Source organism: Myotis myotis, unplaced genomic scaffold, assembly GCF_014108235.1.
Source record: "Myotis myotis isolate mMyoMyo1 unplaced genomic scaffold, mMyoMyo1.p scaffold_m19_p_13, whole genome shotgun sequence".
Classification (NCBI taxonomy): Eukaryota; Metazoa; Chordata; class Mammalia; order Chiroptera; family Vespertilionidae; genus Myotis; species Myotis myotis.
Window position 1 is genome coordinate 32,603,019 of NW_023416317.1, and position 16,832 is coordinate 32,619,850.

The window sequence follows — 16,832 nt, forward strand, 5'->3', positions numbered from 1 at the left end:
CTTTTATTGATTTTTTTTTTTTTTTTTTTTTTTTTTTTTTTAGAGAGAGAGAATGGGTGAAGGAGAGGGAGGAGAAAGAGAGAGAGGAAAACATTGATGAGAAAAACTGATCAGCTGCCTCCTGCTTGCCCCCTACTGGGAATCAAGCCTGAAACTTGGGCATGTATAGAAATCTCAATAATACATGAAAACATTGAGATTTTGAGAGATAGCTACATGTTTCTCAGTTATTAAGTGATGGAGCTGGACTCAAACCTAGGTCTGACTAAAAAGCCCATAGTTTTTCAACTATCTCAAGTTGAATCCAGAACAAGTAGCAGAATCTACATGCCTTCATGTGGTCAGAGCACTATGAAGAGGCAGTGCCTGGTGGCACAAATGGTAACTGTTCTGAAACCTTTTGATGGTAAAGATAATGGTATACCCTCTGCCACAATAATAATCCAACATGGTGGCCAGGCCTACTTTATTCCAGGCTTCAGGCAGATATCCAAGGGCTCACAGTGGAGGGGTCCCAAGGGCACTGTGGACAGGCAGGCAGTAGATACTACTATACAAATAAGTATGTCACACATACTGCCTCAGATGTGTGCTAGGAATTGTGCTGTGTATCTTATGCAAATTCTCACATAGTCTCCTGACTACCACATGAGATAGTTGCTATTATAAGTATCAGTAGTACTACTACCTAAGGCCAAACTGAGACTCAGTCCCACATCACCTTACTCCAACATCTGTGAACTTAATCTGCTCTAGAGACAAGCTTCCACCAAGTTAATATAGTATACAATCGTGTAATATACATGAAATTAAGTTTGTTTCGTTTCTGTCACAGAAGTTTAAGATTATAAAAATCCTAATACTCCCTCAAAAAAAAAATCTTTCAGTTTGGTGTGTACCCAAATATACTGAACTACCCTTTACATGGTGCTTAGAGTAAGAGGAAATACTTCAGGAAGCCATTATCCTTCTTTTTTTTTTTTTTTTTCCATTATCCTTCTAGCATTGACGGAAGAAATACCCAGAAATGATTAGAGTCTATTTTTTATACTTTAAGAAGGCACAAATTAATCTAACTTACCGGGTCTTTAATTGGCCAATCTGGAAATCGGAGTGTATCACAAAGTTGTTTGAGGTAATAAATATTACAAAATAGTTCATTTTCTAGTTGTGGATAGTTGATAACTGGGATGGGACAATATTGATAAAGTGCTCTCGTGTTACTCTGAAGACGAGGTGTGAAATCAGCAAGATGGGCAGCGATCTTCTCTATCATGAGGCGCCTACAATTATAAAAACATCCAAGCATTATGAAAGGATTATTTGATTTTAAAGAAAAGGTTAAGATAGGTAATCATGCAAAATAATTACATGGACCTTCTTTAGAGTAACTCATTTGTTTAGAATATCCTGAGAATGTTATTCAGGGTATTTTAAACTTATGTAAAAACTTTCAATGGATATAAACTTATTTGTAACTAGAGGCCCGGTGCACAAAAATTTGTGCACTGGGGGGGGGGGGGGGTTCCTCAGCCTGGTCTGTGCCCTCTCGCAGCCTGGGACCCCTCAAGGGATGACCACCTGCTGGCTTAGGCCCGCTCCCCGGGGGATTGGGCCTAAGATGGCAATCAGACATCCCTCTGGCAGCCCGGCAGCCCTCGGGGGATGTCCACTTGCCATCGGGGAAAAGGCCTAAACTGCAGTCAGACATCCTTAGCGCTGCTGAGGAGGCAGGAGAGGCTCCCACCACCACCGCTGTACTAGCAGCCATCAGCCTGGCTTGTGGCTGAGCAGAGCTCCTCCCATGTGACAGTGCCCTGACCACCAGAGGGCAGCTCCTGCATTGAGCGTCTGCCCCCTGTTGGTCAGTGTGTGTCATAGTGACCAGTCATTCTCAGTCCTTCTGCTGTTAGGGTCAGTTTGCATATTACCCTGTTACTATATAGGATAGAGGCCTGGTGCATGGGTGGGGGCCGGCTGGTTTGCCCTGAAGGGTATCCTGGATCAGGGTGGGGGTCCTGCTTGGGTGCCTGGCCAACCTGGATGAGGGGATGATGGCTGTTTGCAGCTGGTTGCACCCCCTTCAGGGTGGGGGTCCCCACTGGGGTGCCTGGCCAGTCTGAGTGAGGGGCTGAGCGCCGTTTTCAGGCTGGCGGGTGACTGAAGCTCCCAACCTCTCCTTTTTTTTCTTTTTTTTTCATTCTGGGATTTATTTACCTTCTATGGCTGTCACTGGAGCAGAGAGCCGGCTTTAGCTCTGAGGCTTGGCTCCAGCTCTGAGACCTCGGCTGCTGAAAGCAGGTATCTGGGTTTGTTTGGCTTCTATAATTGCAACATAGTTTCTTAGAGTGCAAGCTCAGAGCCCAGCAGCGGCAGGCGGGGAACCTTGGCTTCCTCCTTCACTGGAGCAAGCAAGCCTCCTGTTCGCTTCAGCTGCCTGGCTGCCGGCTGCCATCTTGGTTGGCAGTTAATTTGCATATCTCGCTGATTAGCCAATGGGAAGGGTAGTGAAGTTATGGTTAATTACCATGTTTCTCTATTATTAAATAGGATACCTACCTACAAAGAAGGCCATAGAAAGAAAGGCTGATATTACCAGTCCTTCCTATTATAAGTCATTGCTACTGAAAAATTAGTCATGAGATGGTCAAATGATAAGAAATCTGCATGCAGGACATGGGCATAGCCAGGGAACTCAATTAGCTATCATCCCAAAGAAGCTCACTGCTTGGTATTTACTTTAGTCAATTTAACCACATTTGGGATCTGGCCCTCAGCTAAGCAGAAACTTGATTTGATCAGTACTCAGAGAGTTACATTTTTCAGATGGAGGATGCATAATAATGAATTTCAGAAGAAAAGCATTACATAGAAAAACTGTGTTGTAAACTTATATTCCTATACATTTTTTCCTAAAGAAAAATATGACGATCATACAGAATATATTCAAATTGGTGGCTAGCACATGCCAAGCCTATAGGTCAACCTACGGGAGGATACAAATGATAACCAGCAGGTGATACTGTGAGTGTGAAGTCAGCCAAAGGAGAGTGAATGACTGACTCAGAAGGTCAAATGGCATCCAGCTGAGAGGACTGAGTGATTCTCCAGAGGTGGCCTTGACACTGGAACTCTCAAGTGCCAAGTCTTTCCTGCACAAAACCTGTCTGAACACTACATCTGCTTCTGGGCTTCTCCTTTTTCTATGTTTCCATCAGCTTTTCCTATGGCATTCTCCTCCTAACAAGAATTGTTAGGAACCCTAATCTCCAGATTAAGGTAAAAATGTTCTGGCTATGGAATCCTCATTCTAAATGAATTTAGAATCTCTCTGGTATGGTTCATTTTATATGGGCACACTTTTTAATTAGTGGAGTACAGTTCTATTTCCAAATATCCAAGAACTGTGTTTTGATTATATCTCCACATACTCCATAAATATATATTAGTTCATTGCCTGAAATCGTACCAGTTCTACAAACTGACTTAAGAAGCACCAATGATAACAGGGTCTACACTTTTATACAAAGCTCTATTAAGGTCACAGTAATTTTGTCCAATCATGTCAAAATTGATTTGATACCAATGACTGCTGTAGCTTTAGATTATGACACTAGTAAAAGCAGTTCTTTTAATAAGAGTCAAATCAGACAGCAAGGGGCAAAGATTCTGAGTATAAAATACAATCAACTGAGTACTTACCTCATTTCACTGCTCCAGATTGCTTCTGGTGTGTCAAATTCTCCAAGAAAAATCTCAGAAAACTTTTCAGACTCATAATTTTCTAAGTAACAAACCATTGCTTCTGGTAGGATGTGCCCAAGTATACTTCTTTGAAAAATATCTTGTCCTTTTGACTTTTAAACAAAACAACATGTAGTCAGAAACAGTAAAGCTATCTTTCAATTTTTTGGCGAACATTTAAGAAAGCTAGAAAAAATTGCTTTTGTGCTTTGGAAATTTAGATAGAAACATGGCAAAATGTGAAGTGAAATGTTTTTGGTTTAAAGTGGCTTGACAAGCTCCAAAGTGAACTAACACCTCCAGCCCTGCAGGAGTCTTAACCTCCTCAGGTGCCAGGGCTGCCAACTGGCCTTTGGCCATGAATAATAGTGATGGACAACACAGAAAGATGTAAAAGAGATTAACATCAATTATTCTGTGTCACATCGCTGACTGCCGTTCCCACCTGTACCTGCTGCTTGTTTTCAAAAACAAGTAAAATTAGCAAATCCAGAAAATCAAGATCTTAAAGCAGGGATGGGGAATATCGGGCCCTTGGGCCATATAAGGCCAACAAAATCATTTGGTCTGGCCCTGCCAAGGCAATAGGGGTGAGTTAATTAAATGTTTGACCAAATATAGCAGGCTAATTTTTAAGTTGATAATTTTATACAGCCTGCAAGTGATGTTATAAATATCCACATGGCCCTTGGCAGAAAAAAAGGTTCCCCAACCCTGTCTAAATGAGTCTGTTGGCATGAAGGGTGGCTAGGACTTAGATGAAGAATTCCTATTCAAAGTAAGTACAGTTAACTATATTAAAAACCATATTCTCTGGCTGGCCAAATGGAGTCAGGGTAATGATCACACTTAATCATACCAAATTTTTAAACTAATTTTTTTGCCTGATGGAAATAAAATCCTAAAGACAATAAGAATTTCTCTTATTTCCTCCTAGGCAAACTGAGGACATTTCATTTCTTTAGGATTTGGCAAAGACCCAGGGAAAAAACCCAGACATGGTTTTATCACTTAGTGCAAAGAAAAATTAGATTATGAATATTTTCAAGCCTTTTGCTAATAAAAGCCATAAATTTACTATCTGTTAAACTTTTAGACTGCTTGTTCTGTTCTTTACAATACTATTATTTAGTAATTCCTGTATCCAAAGTTCTGTTATAAAAAAACACTTTTGTTGTAGTTATTCTAAATATTGTTAGGTGAAATGATAAGCATAGTTTCTCATATAAAATTTGAAAACATATGAATAACTGCACCACAAAAAGGAATAATGCCCAAAATGCCTAAGGCTATATTAAGGTGGTGTCATTAGAAGCAATTTTTGAAAACATTTTTTATATTTTCATTTTCCATTTGTATAAAGTTGTGAAAATGACACTGGCATGGACATCACTTTAATATTATCAGAAAGACAGACTATTTCGTAGGGCTTCACTGGCTACTCTATAAAACATGCAGTTTGGTCTAGTGTCAAAGTGGTCTAACATTCCTTGGTTAGTCCCCTAAACAAATGGTCTGGTTTTGGTTTATTCTTATGCTCTTAAGAAAATCTGAAAACCAACGCTCCATGAAAAAAGCCTAACGAAATTTGAAACACACTTCAGTTATGTGTTGACAAAAATATCTCTGCAAATGTATATTTAAAGTTTCAGGTTGAATAAGTCATCTTTTTCTAGATTCCTTCTTTCCCTCCTCAGTAAAATGGCAAGAACACTTGAAAGCGCCTAACAAATTAAGTAGCTTTAAAAAAGAAATCACCACCTTGGAATCTGAACAAAAGGAAGTTTAAGTCATACTGAATGTTAATTGATATATGACTCTGGTATATAATGAACTATTTATGAAAATTAATCCAAATTTTACACAAAGGGAACAGATTACATTCACAGTGGTGTTACGTTATAATCCACATCTTCAACTCCCAATATTAAGTCTAATGGGCAACATTTATTCTCATTTAAAAAATATTAGCTTAGACTAATGTGATGTACCACAAGGGACGGTAAAAATGGACTAAAATAACACCTGCCCTCACATGCTCCTAATCCAGTAAACATACACAGCTCAGGAAGTTTTGCTGCCAGAACGTCTTACCCCGTGTGAAACATGCATGCAGAGGATTCACAAGGCTTACCTCCTCGGACTTGAAAGCCTGCTTGGCATGTGTGTACTTCAAAAATCTAGGGGAAAAGATTACTGATCAGACAGAAAAACTGATTTAGATTTAGTAACCTGAGTTTTTTTAAAGATGAGGTCTTTCTATATAAGTAAAAGCCATAAAAGGCAACTTGTAAATTCAGATCGCCAATGTTTAATTTCTCATTAGCACAAGAACTTACGTGAACAGAAAGGTTTTTAAACTATGGTCATATTAAGATTAGATAATAACGTGAAAAGTTATCCAATTTTTGAAATTATTTATTTTTATTGTATTTATTGAGAGGGAGAAGAAAAGAGAGAGGGAAACATCGACCTATTTTTCCACCCATTCATGCATCCACTGGTTGCTTCCTTATGTGCTCTGACTGGGGACCGAACCTGCGACCTTGGCACATCAGGACAATGCTCTAATCAACTGAATTACCCACCAATAGCACAAAGTATCCAAATTTAAGAAAAAAATATATATATAATTGCATGCACAATAGGAATATGGTTACATTAAATATGTATATTATAATATTAGGTGATAAAATTCTTATGTTAGGTGTGATAAAAGTGGTAAGTGGTGTAATACTAAGTAGCTTTCCCCTATTTGTCTAATTTCTAAATTTTCAGACATATAAACTACTTTTATAATGAAAAGTTTAATGAAAGCAATGATGTACACACACACATATCAATCCATGTACAATTCAAACAATAATTTTAAATAGATTATTACTAGAGTTCTTACCGAGCCACAGGAAGCACATTGGAACCTGTATACATCATGATAAAGAAAAATACTCCACTAAGATAAAGACGAGGTAACTGTGGGTTATCTTGCACGATATGGTATAACAAAATAGCAACCTTCTCAACAAGGATAGGGTCAAAGGTCAGCAGTAGCTAAAAAAAGAAAATGTTTTTGTTATTGGGTTGTAAAAAAATTGCAATATCATCATTCATTTTAGGTTTATGTATTTCTTGTACTGAGGTTACAGTTTCTTATATGCAGTAAGTTACAAAATAAAAATCCATGGGATTCGGTAAACTTGTCTATCAAATGTTACTAGTAAAAAAAACAAACTTAAAACAAGAATAAATACTAGCTCAGATTAGGAGGTCCAAGTTTTAGATTCAGATATGAGATTCTAAAAAGATTTGAAGATGATTCATTTCACAATAGTTAATGCAGAGATATAAAATATTAGAATTGATCAAAATTTATTCAGAAAAAGCCCAAATATGCCTGAAGCTATTTTGTCATGATTATAGGTAAAATTGTTACTTGTGCAGGAATCTTATGACAAAAGAAAAAAAAAAAGCAGCTACTCTTTGGGTTATTTTCAGTTGAGTGGATGTGAAGCATCCCCCAAAGAAGACTTAAGAACTCAAGGAGCAGAGCAGAGAATGCCATCAGCAAAACAGCAGTAAACAAGAGATCTACAAAAGCAGGTAGAGGACAAGAGGGTAACCAAATATCAGTAGGTCTCTAGAAATCTGAGCTGGCAATACTAGCATCTGTGATCACAGTAATGAATAAAAAATAAAAATCGTACAACGTTGCTAGAATAAATACTTGATAAAGAAATTTAGTAAGTTTTAGCTTAATAAAAGTGGCATTTCAACTTCCTATAAACAATTACTTCCAAAGAACCCCAATTTGATGTCAAATGTTATTAGTAAAAAAAATAAATTTAAAACAAAAGTACTAGCTCAGATTAGAGGTCAAAATTTTAAATTCAGATACGAGACTATTTAAATAGCTATGTCTTTAAGTAAATAATTTAAATTTCTCTGTATTTTGGTGTCTTACTTGTTCAAGAAGGTGTTTAGTACCATGACATATTTTTTCAAGGATAAATCAAGATATAGTAACACAGGATTTTCCCTAGTGTTAGCAGTAGTTTTAACATAGGACTTGACAACACTTTTAACAAAATATGGGAATTAGCAAGCAAAATTCCAACGTATTTGAAATTGTGACTATACCAGAAGACATAGGACATTTACTGGTATCTTAGAGGCATCTAAGAGCAGTCTAAAAATTTTGAAGCTATATCCAGTGGTAAAACTGGTGATTGCTCTTAAAATCAAATGAAGTACAAAAATCTGTACTAACTAATATAGATAATGTTCCTGAAAACTACTACTGCCTAAATGTGTTTAGCAAGATTAAGGTCTTCCAGAACACAGAAAATTAAAGAAAAACAAACAGCTTATCAAAAATATTTTTTAAACTCAGTATTAAAAAAATATAGGAGGAATATATTGTTAAAAGGAACTACTTTTATAATTAAAATTCTTCTTTTAAATAACTTTAATTATTTAGATATTACTAAAGATGTTTGGTTAATTAAAATAGATCTTTCCCCCACAAAGTTTCATGTTATACTGACCAAATCTGTTAAAATTTGTTTTTTAGTCATCTTTTCCAGGCCTGAAATTCAACAGCATTTGCATTTACTTCTTTCCTTTCAGTTTCATAGGTATTGGAAAAACTTTTGAGAGAGTTAGATTTTCCGGAACTGTCCTTCACCTACATGCCAAGAGGTTCCAGAATAGAAAACAAAAAACTCTCCCACCAGCTCACACATACAGCGCAGTCCTCTTGGCTGGAGGATGGGGAGGTGGTGGAACAGAAGGAACAGTAACTGCAGTGCACTTTCACTTAAGCATTTGAACAGAAATGTCCACAACAGAAAAGCCCACAGCAAACCATAGTACATCACCTTTAAGTTATTACAGTGGTGTGATTATAAGAATGGATAATAACTAAAACCTTTTGAGAATAATTCTGGAGTCTAGAGTCTTCCCATATTTACATTCTTGGATACACAATCTCCCACAGTTTATTTAGAACATCAATTCAATTAGAAGTGTGAAGTAAATGTAATTCGGGGTTCAGGCTTTTTGAAAATGGAATAAACTACAAAGAAACAATGAGTGGGGCTCCTAGTAAAATTAAATAAGAAAAATGATTCTTAAAATAGTATTCCTAATTTGGTAACAGAAGAGTAACTCACCTGAATAATATGGGGAAGGCAAGCATTGTCTGAGAGCAGTCTTTTCACTCTGGGTAAAGGCCGAATGATGGCATTATCTTGGTCTCTAGAAAATATTTTCTAAGGTCAACTTTTAATATTTTCATTAAAATTTATATGATCAGAGCATATGACATTCTACTAGGCATGAAGCATATTACCTTACTTTTTTTGTTAATGAAGACTAAGCTCTCATACAGCTGGGAACATGATTAGGTATTTTGGTTTAAATCTATTTGGCTGCTTAATATGACTTCATTTCCTTCCATAAGATTTCCTTGAAAAACAGTACCCTAGAAGAGCCAGAGACTCTTATTTATTATTTAATTGATTAAACTTGGTGTTGTCTAACACTGTCAGTGGAGATTCCCCCCCAAAGGGCATATCAAACTATGTCACATAAATTTAAACCATTTACCTACTCTCAGTATTTTCCAAGTAAAGCCTTAATTCAATGCTACATTATTCTATTATTTAAGTCACTTTAAGTCTGATCTGAATTTTAAAGAGAACTGGAACATGAAAGCCTCAAGTGTTATAAAAACGACAGTTCCTCAATAATTTCCATCACAAATATCTGTAGCATAATAAAATGATGTACATGCAAATGTTTTATAAAGATTAAAATGTCTCATTCAAGGGTCATAATTATGATTATTACTGGATAACAAAGTCTCACCTTCACTCGTCAGGTGGGGCAAGATGTGAGCCTAGACCAGGGGTGGGCAAACTTTTTGACTCGAGGGCCACAATGGGTTCTTAAACTGGACCGCAGGGCCGGAACAAAAGCATGGATGGAGTGTTTTTGTGTAAAACTAATACATGTTAACACTGCTGCTGGTGAAGGAGCGGAGGGGAGAGCAAGAGAACCCCCCGCTCTTTCGGCTCCGCGGGCTGGATAGAACAGTCGAACGGGCCGGATCCGGCCCGCGGGCCGTAGTTTGCCCACGGCTGGCCTAGACTCATGTTCCTGTACCAGGAGTGGCTAACCTGACAGGTCAGGAGCTGGCACCTAACTGTCTATAGACTGCAGTGTGCTTATTTCAACAGTTTATACCTGATTCATATGAATGGTAACTATTACTATTGCTAGAAGGCAGCTAGCAAGCCTCAATATCATTATTTGTAGTCTCTCAGAGAAAGATGTTTTTAGCTATTTTACCAATATAATTTACAAATTATTTCTTTATATCTTTTTTTTAAAAAACTCCAAAATTCAAAGCAGCATTCCCCCAAGGCCACAAATGGAATACCGTTGCTTTAAATCACCAAAGTACTCCCATGCCATTACAGAGGAAGCATTTTTACAAATGGGGAGAAGATGATTAAGAGTCCCTGGTAACCATGGAAATGTTCAATTACATTTTACCTGCTTGGAAAATATCCACACATTGTGATCAACATGTTCAATATGAGGGTAGCAAGGTCAGTTTCATTTAGCACAGCCTGTCCACTGGCTAACAGACACCACTTAAGCTGAGGGATTGCCTGTAGTGGTCGCCATCCATCCATGCCTTGAGCCCAGCATCTGGTCTTTGCATTTAACATTCCTTTGGTCCACAGTTCTTGCATCTAAATGAAAGCAAGGCATCATTATTACAGACAAATAAAGCAAAATGAAAGGGTTTGCAAATGCTTTCTATTTTATAGTAAATACATACTAAACTATGAAATAAACATATAAGTTCACTATTCAAGATTAACAGTAAACTTTTGTAGACAGGCCTTTAGGAACTCAAATTTGGCTACTAATAAGAAAATAACCATTTAGCTGGTCAGCCAGTGAGTATAAAGAAACACTGGAAAAAATTAAAACAGTAGGCAGAGTGTAAAATGACCAAATTATGCAAACAAAAGGCATGGTGTTCTATAAAACTCTTTGGCTAAATTCTGAGCCTGGGAGGCTAAGGACGGGAGGGCAGGATCAAACATCAGCAGATGTGAAGATAGAAACTGCCTTTGGACTATACAGACAATTTTTAATAAATTTCAGGCTGCATATTAAAACATCCTATTCATACAAAAACGCTTTGTAGTTTAACATAATTATCAAGGTAACAACTGTTACATAAAGTTCATTAAAAGTCTGAGTGCTACCTCCATTAACAGCTGCTTTTAAACACTAAAGTTTGAAGACATCATTTAATGTGTGTGTGTGTGTTTCTCTAGAAATGCAAACCCTCCAATCCTTCATGTGGAAATGGAAAGGCATAGCCCTTGGAGCTGATGACACTAATTCAAATTACAGCGTTAAAATATTCCAATATCTCTGTGTGTGCTAAGCACAAGGAAATAAGAAAGGCTATGACTTTCATGAAAAATTTCTCTGAGACACATACCTCATGAAATCCATACGGGCCACTCCTTTCTTTGTCTGCACTGCCAAAGTACCATTCCTTTTCACTCTCTCTCTTCATATCTGGAGCAGCTTCAATTACATTGCTCTACGTTTTAAAATAATTTAGTTATTTTTTTAGACAGAAATTTAAGGGGGTAGTTGTCATAATAAGTTACATAGTACTAATTTCTTGGGTTTTATTCCTTTAAAAATTCACCTAAATTTTTAAGAGACCTTATTTTAAGAGGTAAGGGTTAAACGCCTAGCCGAATAGTCCAAAAAAAGTGACTTGCTTTCTAAGAAGCATTAGAAGTAAATGGGTTCTACATTCACTTGAAAATCTAAGCTAAATTCAAAGATATCTACATTCCTGATTGTCCTTTATAAATTCCCAGGGCACTAAAATTTTAGTAGCAAAGAACACTGCAAATAGCTATAAAAATAAACATATACCATTAACCTTAAATCACAATGCTCAAATAACTAAAGTTCTTCTTTTGAGGGAAAAACTCATTCCAACTAAAAGTTTCAATAAGCGTCTAATCCAAGAATTAAAATGCTGACAGAAAACTTTTAGTGGTTTTAAACACTTAGTTTCAATCTATTACCATCACTACAGGTCACTATTATATAGTTTTAGTTATCAATGTTTATAAAAATCTAAAATAGAATTTTATTTAATTAGTATATTTTATTAAAACAGGTTTTTAAGTACTCTCATAACTATTAGCTTTCAGTTACTCATATCGAGAAGGATAACAAAGTGGTCAAGAGCATAGACTTCTGGGTTCTACCTTAGGCTCTGTTCCTTACTCACTGACCTTGGACAATATACCTAGCCTCTCTGTTCCTTAGTTTCCTCATCTGTAAAATGGGAGCGTTGTTGGGGATTTAAAGAGTTAACATATTATGTGTACCAGAATAGTACCTGGTACACTGTCATGCTATACAGCATCACGATTACTATTATTCATACCTGATAACAGAAAATGCCATCATCCATTCAAGTAGCACTTCTGTCCACACTCTAGTCAAAATTTAAACTGATACATTCTCCTGCACTAAGAGATTAAACTAAAACAAAGCATAACACAGAAAGGAAAGAAAGAAAGGAGGAAGGGAGGGAGGAAGGGAAGGAGGAAGAAATGTCCGATGAGCTAAGTATAGATCCCTTCTGTAAGTTAGGTATCAGAAGAGGCCTTTCAGCAGAGACTGGCAGCTCTGTCCTCTTACTGGCTGGTTTCAAGAAGGTCCCCAGATTCAATGTATATTCTTCCTGGCTGTCAATGCTACAAGTTCTAGTTACATAAATGGTGAACCTAAAGGTTGCATTGCCTCAAAATAAGACACTAGCAATGTAGTTACTTTAAAAGACAAAGAGACATTGAAAAAATAAAAATGAATCATCACTGTCCATTTTGGATTGTTCTTACAGTTATTTTCCCATTTTTGTGTGACTTAATCTCCCCTGTATTAGTATTATACTTATTGGAGCAATACGCTTTTAGCCACATATACTGACGTATTTTCAGATTTTTATGATTCTTTTGATCCTAAAAGTATATTTCATGGATGTAAAACTCGTAAAATCTACATAAGCATACATACTTGCAGTGGTACCGTAGCTCGGCTTACATGGAGATGTGCAAGGGTAAGTAAATCCACAAGGATTCTAATCCCATTTGAATCCATGAGATCCTTAACATTTTTCTAGGAGACAAAAACATTTTTATATAATCTAAAACCTTTCTCTTTAATATGTACTACTACCTAAAAGGCTCTCAAAGAAGAGAATATTTGGAATCTGAAAAACTTAACATACAAGTGGTACTAATTGATATTTCCAGAATTTTGTGTTCAAGGAACATGAATTTAGATAAAAATAAAAAAGGCTAAAGCTATATTACAAATATATCATATAAAAATATTTTCCTTAAACTATATTCTGAGCAAATGAAACAAAATAAAAATAAGCAAATGAAAGGCTGGCAGGAATAACACCCATATAAACTCTGGTACTACAATTATCCTGCATTTTACAAGGCCTGTTTGTTAATAAATTATTCTATAGTCAGAAATAAAATCTGGCATATTAAAATAACTTTTAATGTTCCAGTATATTTTTGTAAACGTAAGATAAAACTAATAATTTCTTAGAAGTTAGGAAGAGATTATAATTTAAATTAAATTTTCTTAGGACTTATTAATTACACTTCATTTTAAAGCATTTGCATTATTTACTAAAAGACTAAAACTAAACAAATTAAAATTAGTATAAAACTTAATTTACAAGAAACCTCAAATTTTATTTCAACATCATCCATTTGTGAATGTTATCAATATTACAACTATAAATTTCTGTGAGAAACCAGCACAAACCTATTTAAATGTCTTAAAAATAAACTATGAAGAGCTAAAGTAACTTTTTATGTCTTCAAATTACTTGAAAATGTATATTGATAAATCAAAATGTATACTAATAAATTAAAATTTCCACTTTCTAATGGACTGACTATTCTCGGAAAGGAATAGGGTGTAGGGGTGTGGGAAGAGATGGGACAAAAATCGTACACCTATGGATGAGGACAGTGTGTGTGGGGGGGTAAGGGCAGAGGGTGGGTGGGAACCGGGTGGAGGGGAGCTATGGGGGGAAAAAGAGGAACAACTGTAATAATCTGAATAATAAAGATTTGATTAAAAAAATTTTTTCCCCACTTTCTTTAGAGTATTTATTTCACTTCAAATCTAATCCTAAAGATTCCCTAAAGTAAAATCAGCTAGCTATTTCACCCCTCATTATTCTTCACTAAGAATTTTATTATCATTAATCAGTATCTGTAATGTTAGGGTAGGATGTACAGAGAATATTTGACAAACTTTTCCCTCTAGAACAATGGTTCTCAACCTTGGCTGCACATTAGAACCTCCTGGGAATCTTTTTAAAAATATATATATATTTTATTGATTTTTTACAGAGAGGAAGGGACAGGAATAGAGAGTTAGAAACATCGATGAGAGAGAAATATCGATCAGCTGCCTCCTGCACACTCCCCACTGAGGATGTGCCTGCAACCAAGGTACATGCCCTTGACCGGAATCGAACCTGGGACCCTTGAGTCTGCAGGCCGACACTCTATCCACTGAGCCAAACTAGTTAGGGCTGGGAATCTTTTTAAAATCCTGATTTCTGGGACTCATCCTCCGGAAATTCTGTTTCTTTGTTACTAATGTTGTGGCCCCACCCCATAACAAAGAAACAGAATTTCCGGAGGATGAGGCCCAGAAATCAGAATTTTAAAAAGATTCCCAGGTGATTCTAATGTGCAGCCAAGGTTGAGAACCACTGCTCTAGAAGTTTTCTGATCTAAAAAAATTACCATGTCTGGATAATTAACTTAAACTGCAGTAATTTATCTTTTTGTTACACACTCATGTGACTTTGGAAATAACATTTATACAGAAATACTGTACCTTATTAAGGATCAACTTGTTAAGGAAGAGGATTAATCTATCTCGTTCAAGTTTATCTGTGCACTATTAAAATAAATGAGAATTTAGTCAGAAGTGAACAGAAACACAAGTTAGATGTTACCATCACTGGACAAGATCAACTAGCAGCCAGTAAGAAATAATGTCATCTTTTAAACATTAAGAAAATCAAAGGACATCAATTATTACAAATCCTCCAATGTTTTGCATTCTCTGCAATTTTATATAACTTCTCTCATCTCCCTAGATAGGCGGATATTTTAAAAGTCATAAAGAGGTTACTTCAACATACAGCTTTAAGAATATATGTAAAAATTAAAATAAGTGAATTAGCTCAAATAATACCTTGAATTAAGTAAAAATTTCAAATAATTGATTAATGATGTTTCACATAATCACATCATGATAAATACAAGCAAGAAGGAAAATGTATCTGCCTAAAATACAAATGCTATGCCACAAGTACTCAGGTTCACTCGAGTAACTGAATTAGAATGTGGTGTAACAGCAAACAATAAGGATTTTCAGCTGGCTATATTATTTTCTAGGTATGTTTTGTGACCTTACTCAGAATCAAGTTTCTAATCTACAGCTGAGGCAATTATAACAAGCATTGATGGCCATTTGCAAAATTGGTGAAATGGTTCTAAAGCAGTTCTCTAAAATTTAAATTGTTAAGTATAGAAAGAATGTAAACACAAATGAAAATAAACAAAGAGTACACACTGAATGAAGTAGGTAACATTCAAACTTGAGCTGTGCCATGGATGACCTGATCAATTTGTTCTTTCCTTCTACCATGCTCAAGTGTTAAATGACAAACTTTCTAAAATAAAAAGGTGCTAACATTTCCATTTTATTGGTTATCACTGTAGTGCTGAAAAGATTTACTAGCTCCACACTTCAAAATTTAGTAGCATCATTTAAGATTTTTCCAAAATGGAAAACCAAAAGTACATAAAACTCTTTTACACACCTGTCCAGCTCATCCATATTTAAAGATTGACAAAGAGGTCACTTAAGTCGTTCAAAAGCAGCAAATGAAAAAAATAAACAAGTACTAATCCATTAGTCATTTTCCTACTCATCTATAAATAAGTATAATGTAAATTACAAAAAAAAAAACTCATGCAGAAAGTTATGGTAGCAAGGCGATCAAACAGAATTTAAATGTAATTTTGAAAATCTAAACATGTACTGCAATGACACTACCAAGTAGCAGTTTCCTTAAATGATATCTTACCCTCTCTAACATTCCAATGATATATCGTGTATCTGTAAAAGGTCCTATTTCTTCATGACATCTGCCATAAACAATAGCAAGGGCTTGTAAACATAGACACTTCATGTTTACTTTTGGGGTGAGCAGGAAACGATGATAGAGCTCATTGAAAAATTCATACCTAGATTTTAAAAAAGTTTACAATAAAATTAGCCATGAAACAGTAAAAACACATATACAGTATGTTTTAAGATCACCTGTGGATGCCTAAAAACCAGATAGTAACAAACCCTATATGTTCTGTTTTTTCCTATACATACAAACCTATGATAAAGTTTAATTTATAAATTAGGCACAGTAAGAGATTAACAATTACTACTAATAAAATATAACAATATAGTGTAATTAAGTTATGTGAATATGGTCTCTCTCAAAATATCTGATAATGGAGGTGGTTACTAAGTGACTAGTGGGCGGAGAGCAAATACAATCTACAATAATAAAAGTGTAATATGCAAATCAACTGAACTGAACAGCAAAATGACTGTCCAGAGGACCATGCTATGACACACACTGGCGCCAGGCCCGCCATCGACCCATGACCACCCCGCAGAGGGAGGTCCAGGCCACCAACCCGCGGGGGGGAGAGGGGGGGAGCTCCATGGAACCAGGGAACTGGGGGTGTGTGGCAGCAGATGCCAGGCCAAGGCAGGTGTGGGGCTGGGGATGCGAAGCCGGCAGCCGGGGAAAGGAAGGCCTACACTTGCACAAATTTTGTGCATCAAGCCTCTAGTGTGGGTATAAAGGACAAAGGGATGATTTATGGGATGGTGCGGGACAGCACAAGATT

General features: G+C 36.2%; 1 protein-coding gene across 10 annotated transcripts in view; it reads right to left on the reverse strand.

Annotated features, from left to right (window-relative positions):
- The window catches only part of DNAJC13 (DnaJ heat shock protein family (Hsp40) member C13), a 111,072-nt gene that overhangs the window by 37,639 nt on the left and 56,601 nt on the right, over positions 1-16,832 (reverse strand). For 9 of the 10 annotated variants that reach the window (XR_004971559.1, XM_036332602.1, XM_036332601.1 and 6 more), the window contains 10 exons: positions 16,004-16,163; positions 14,743-14,805; positions 12,880-12,981; positions 11,273-11,377; positions 10,303-10,505; positions 8,916-9,000; positions 6,641-6,795; positions 5,879-5,924; positions 3,703-3,857; positions 1,082-1,283 (listed from right to left, as the gene is read on the reverse strand). Coding sequence is in view for 9 of the 10 variants with exons in the window: in XM_036332602.1 (XP_036188495.1) it covers positions 1,082-1,283; positions 3,703-3,857; positions 5,879-5,924; positions 6,641-6,795; positions 8,916-9,000; positions 10,303-10,505; positions 11,273-11,377; positions 12,880-12,981; positions 14,743-14,805; positions 16,004-16,163 (1,276 nt within the window). In the remaining variant the exon portion in view is untranslated. The remainder of the gene's footprint in view (positions 1-1,081; positions 1,284-3,702; positions 3,858-5,878; positions 5,925-6,640; positions 6,796-8,915; positions 9,001-10,302; positions 10,506-11,272; positions 11,378-12,879; positions 12,982-14,742; positions 14,806-16,003; positions 16,164-16,832) is intronic. The other variant, XM_036332607.1, reaches the window with a different exon arrangement.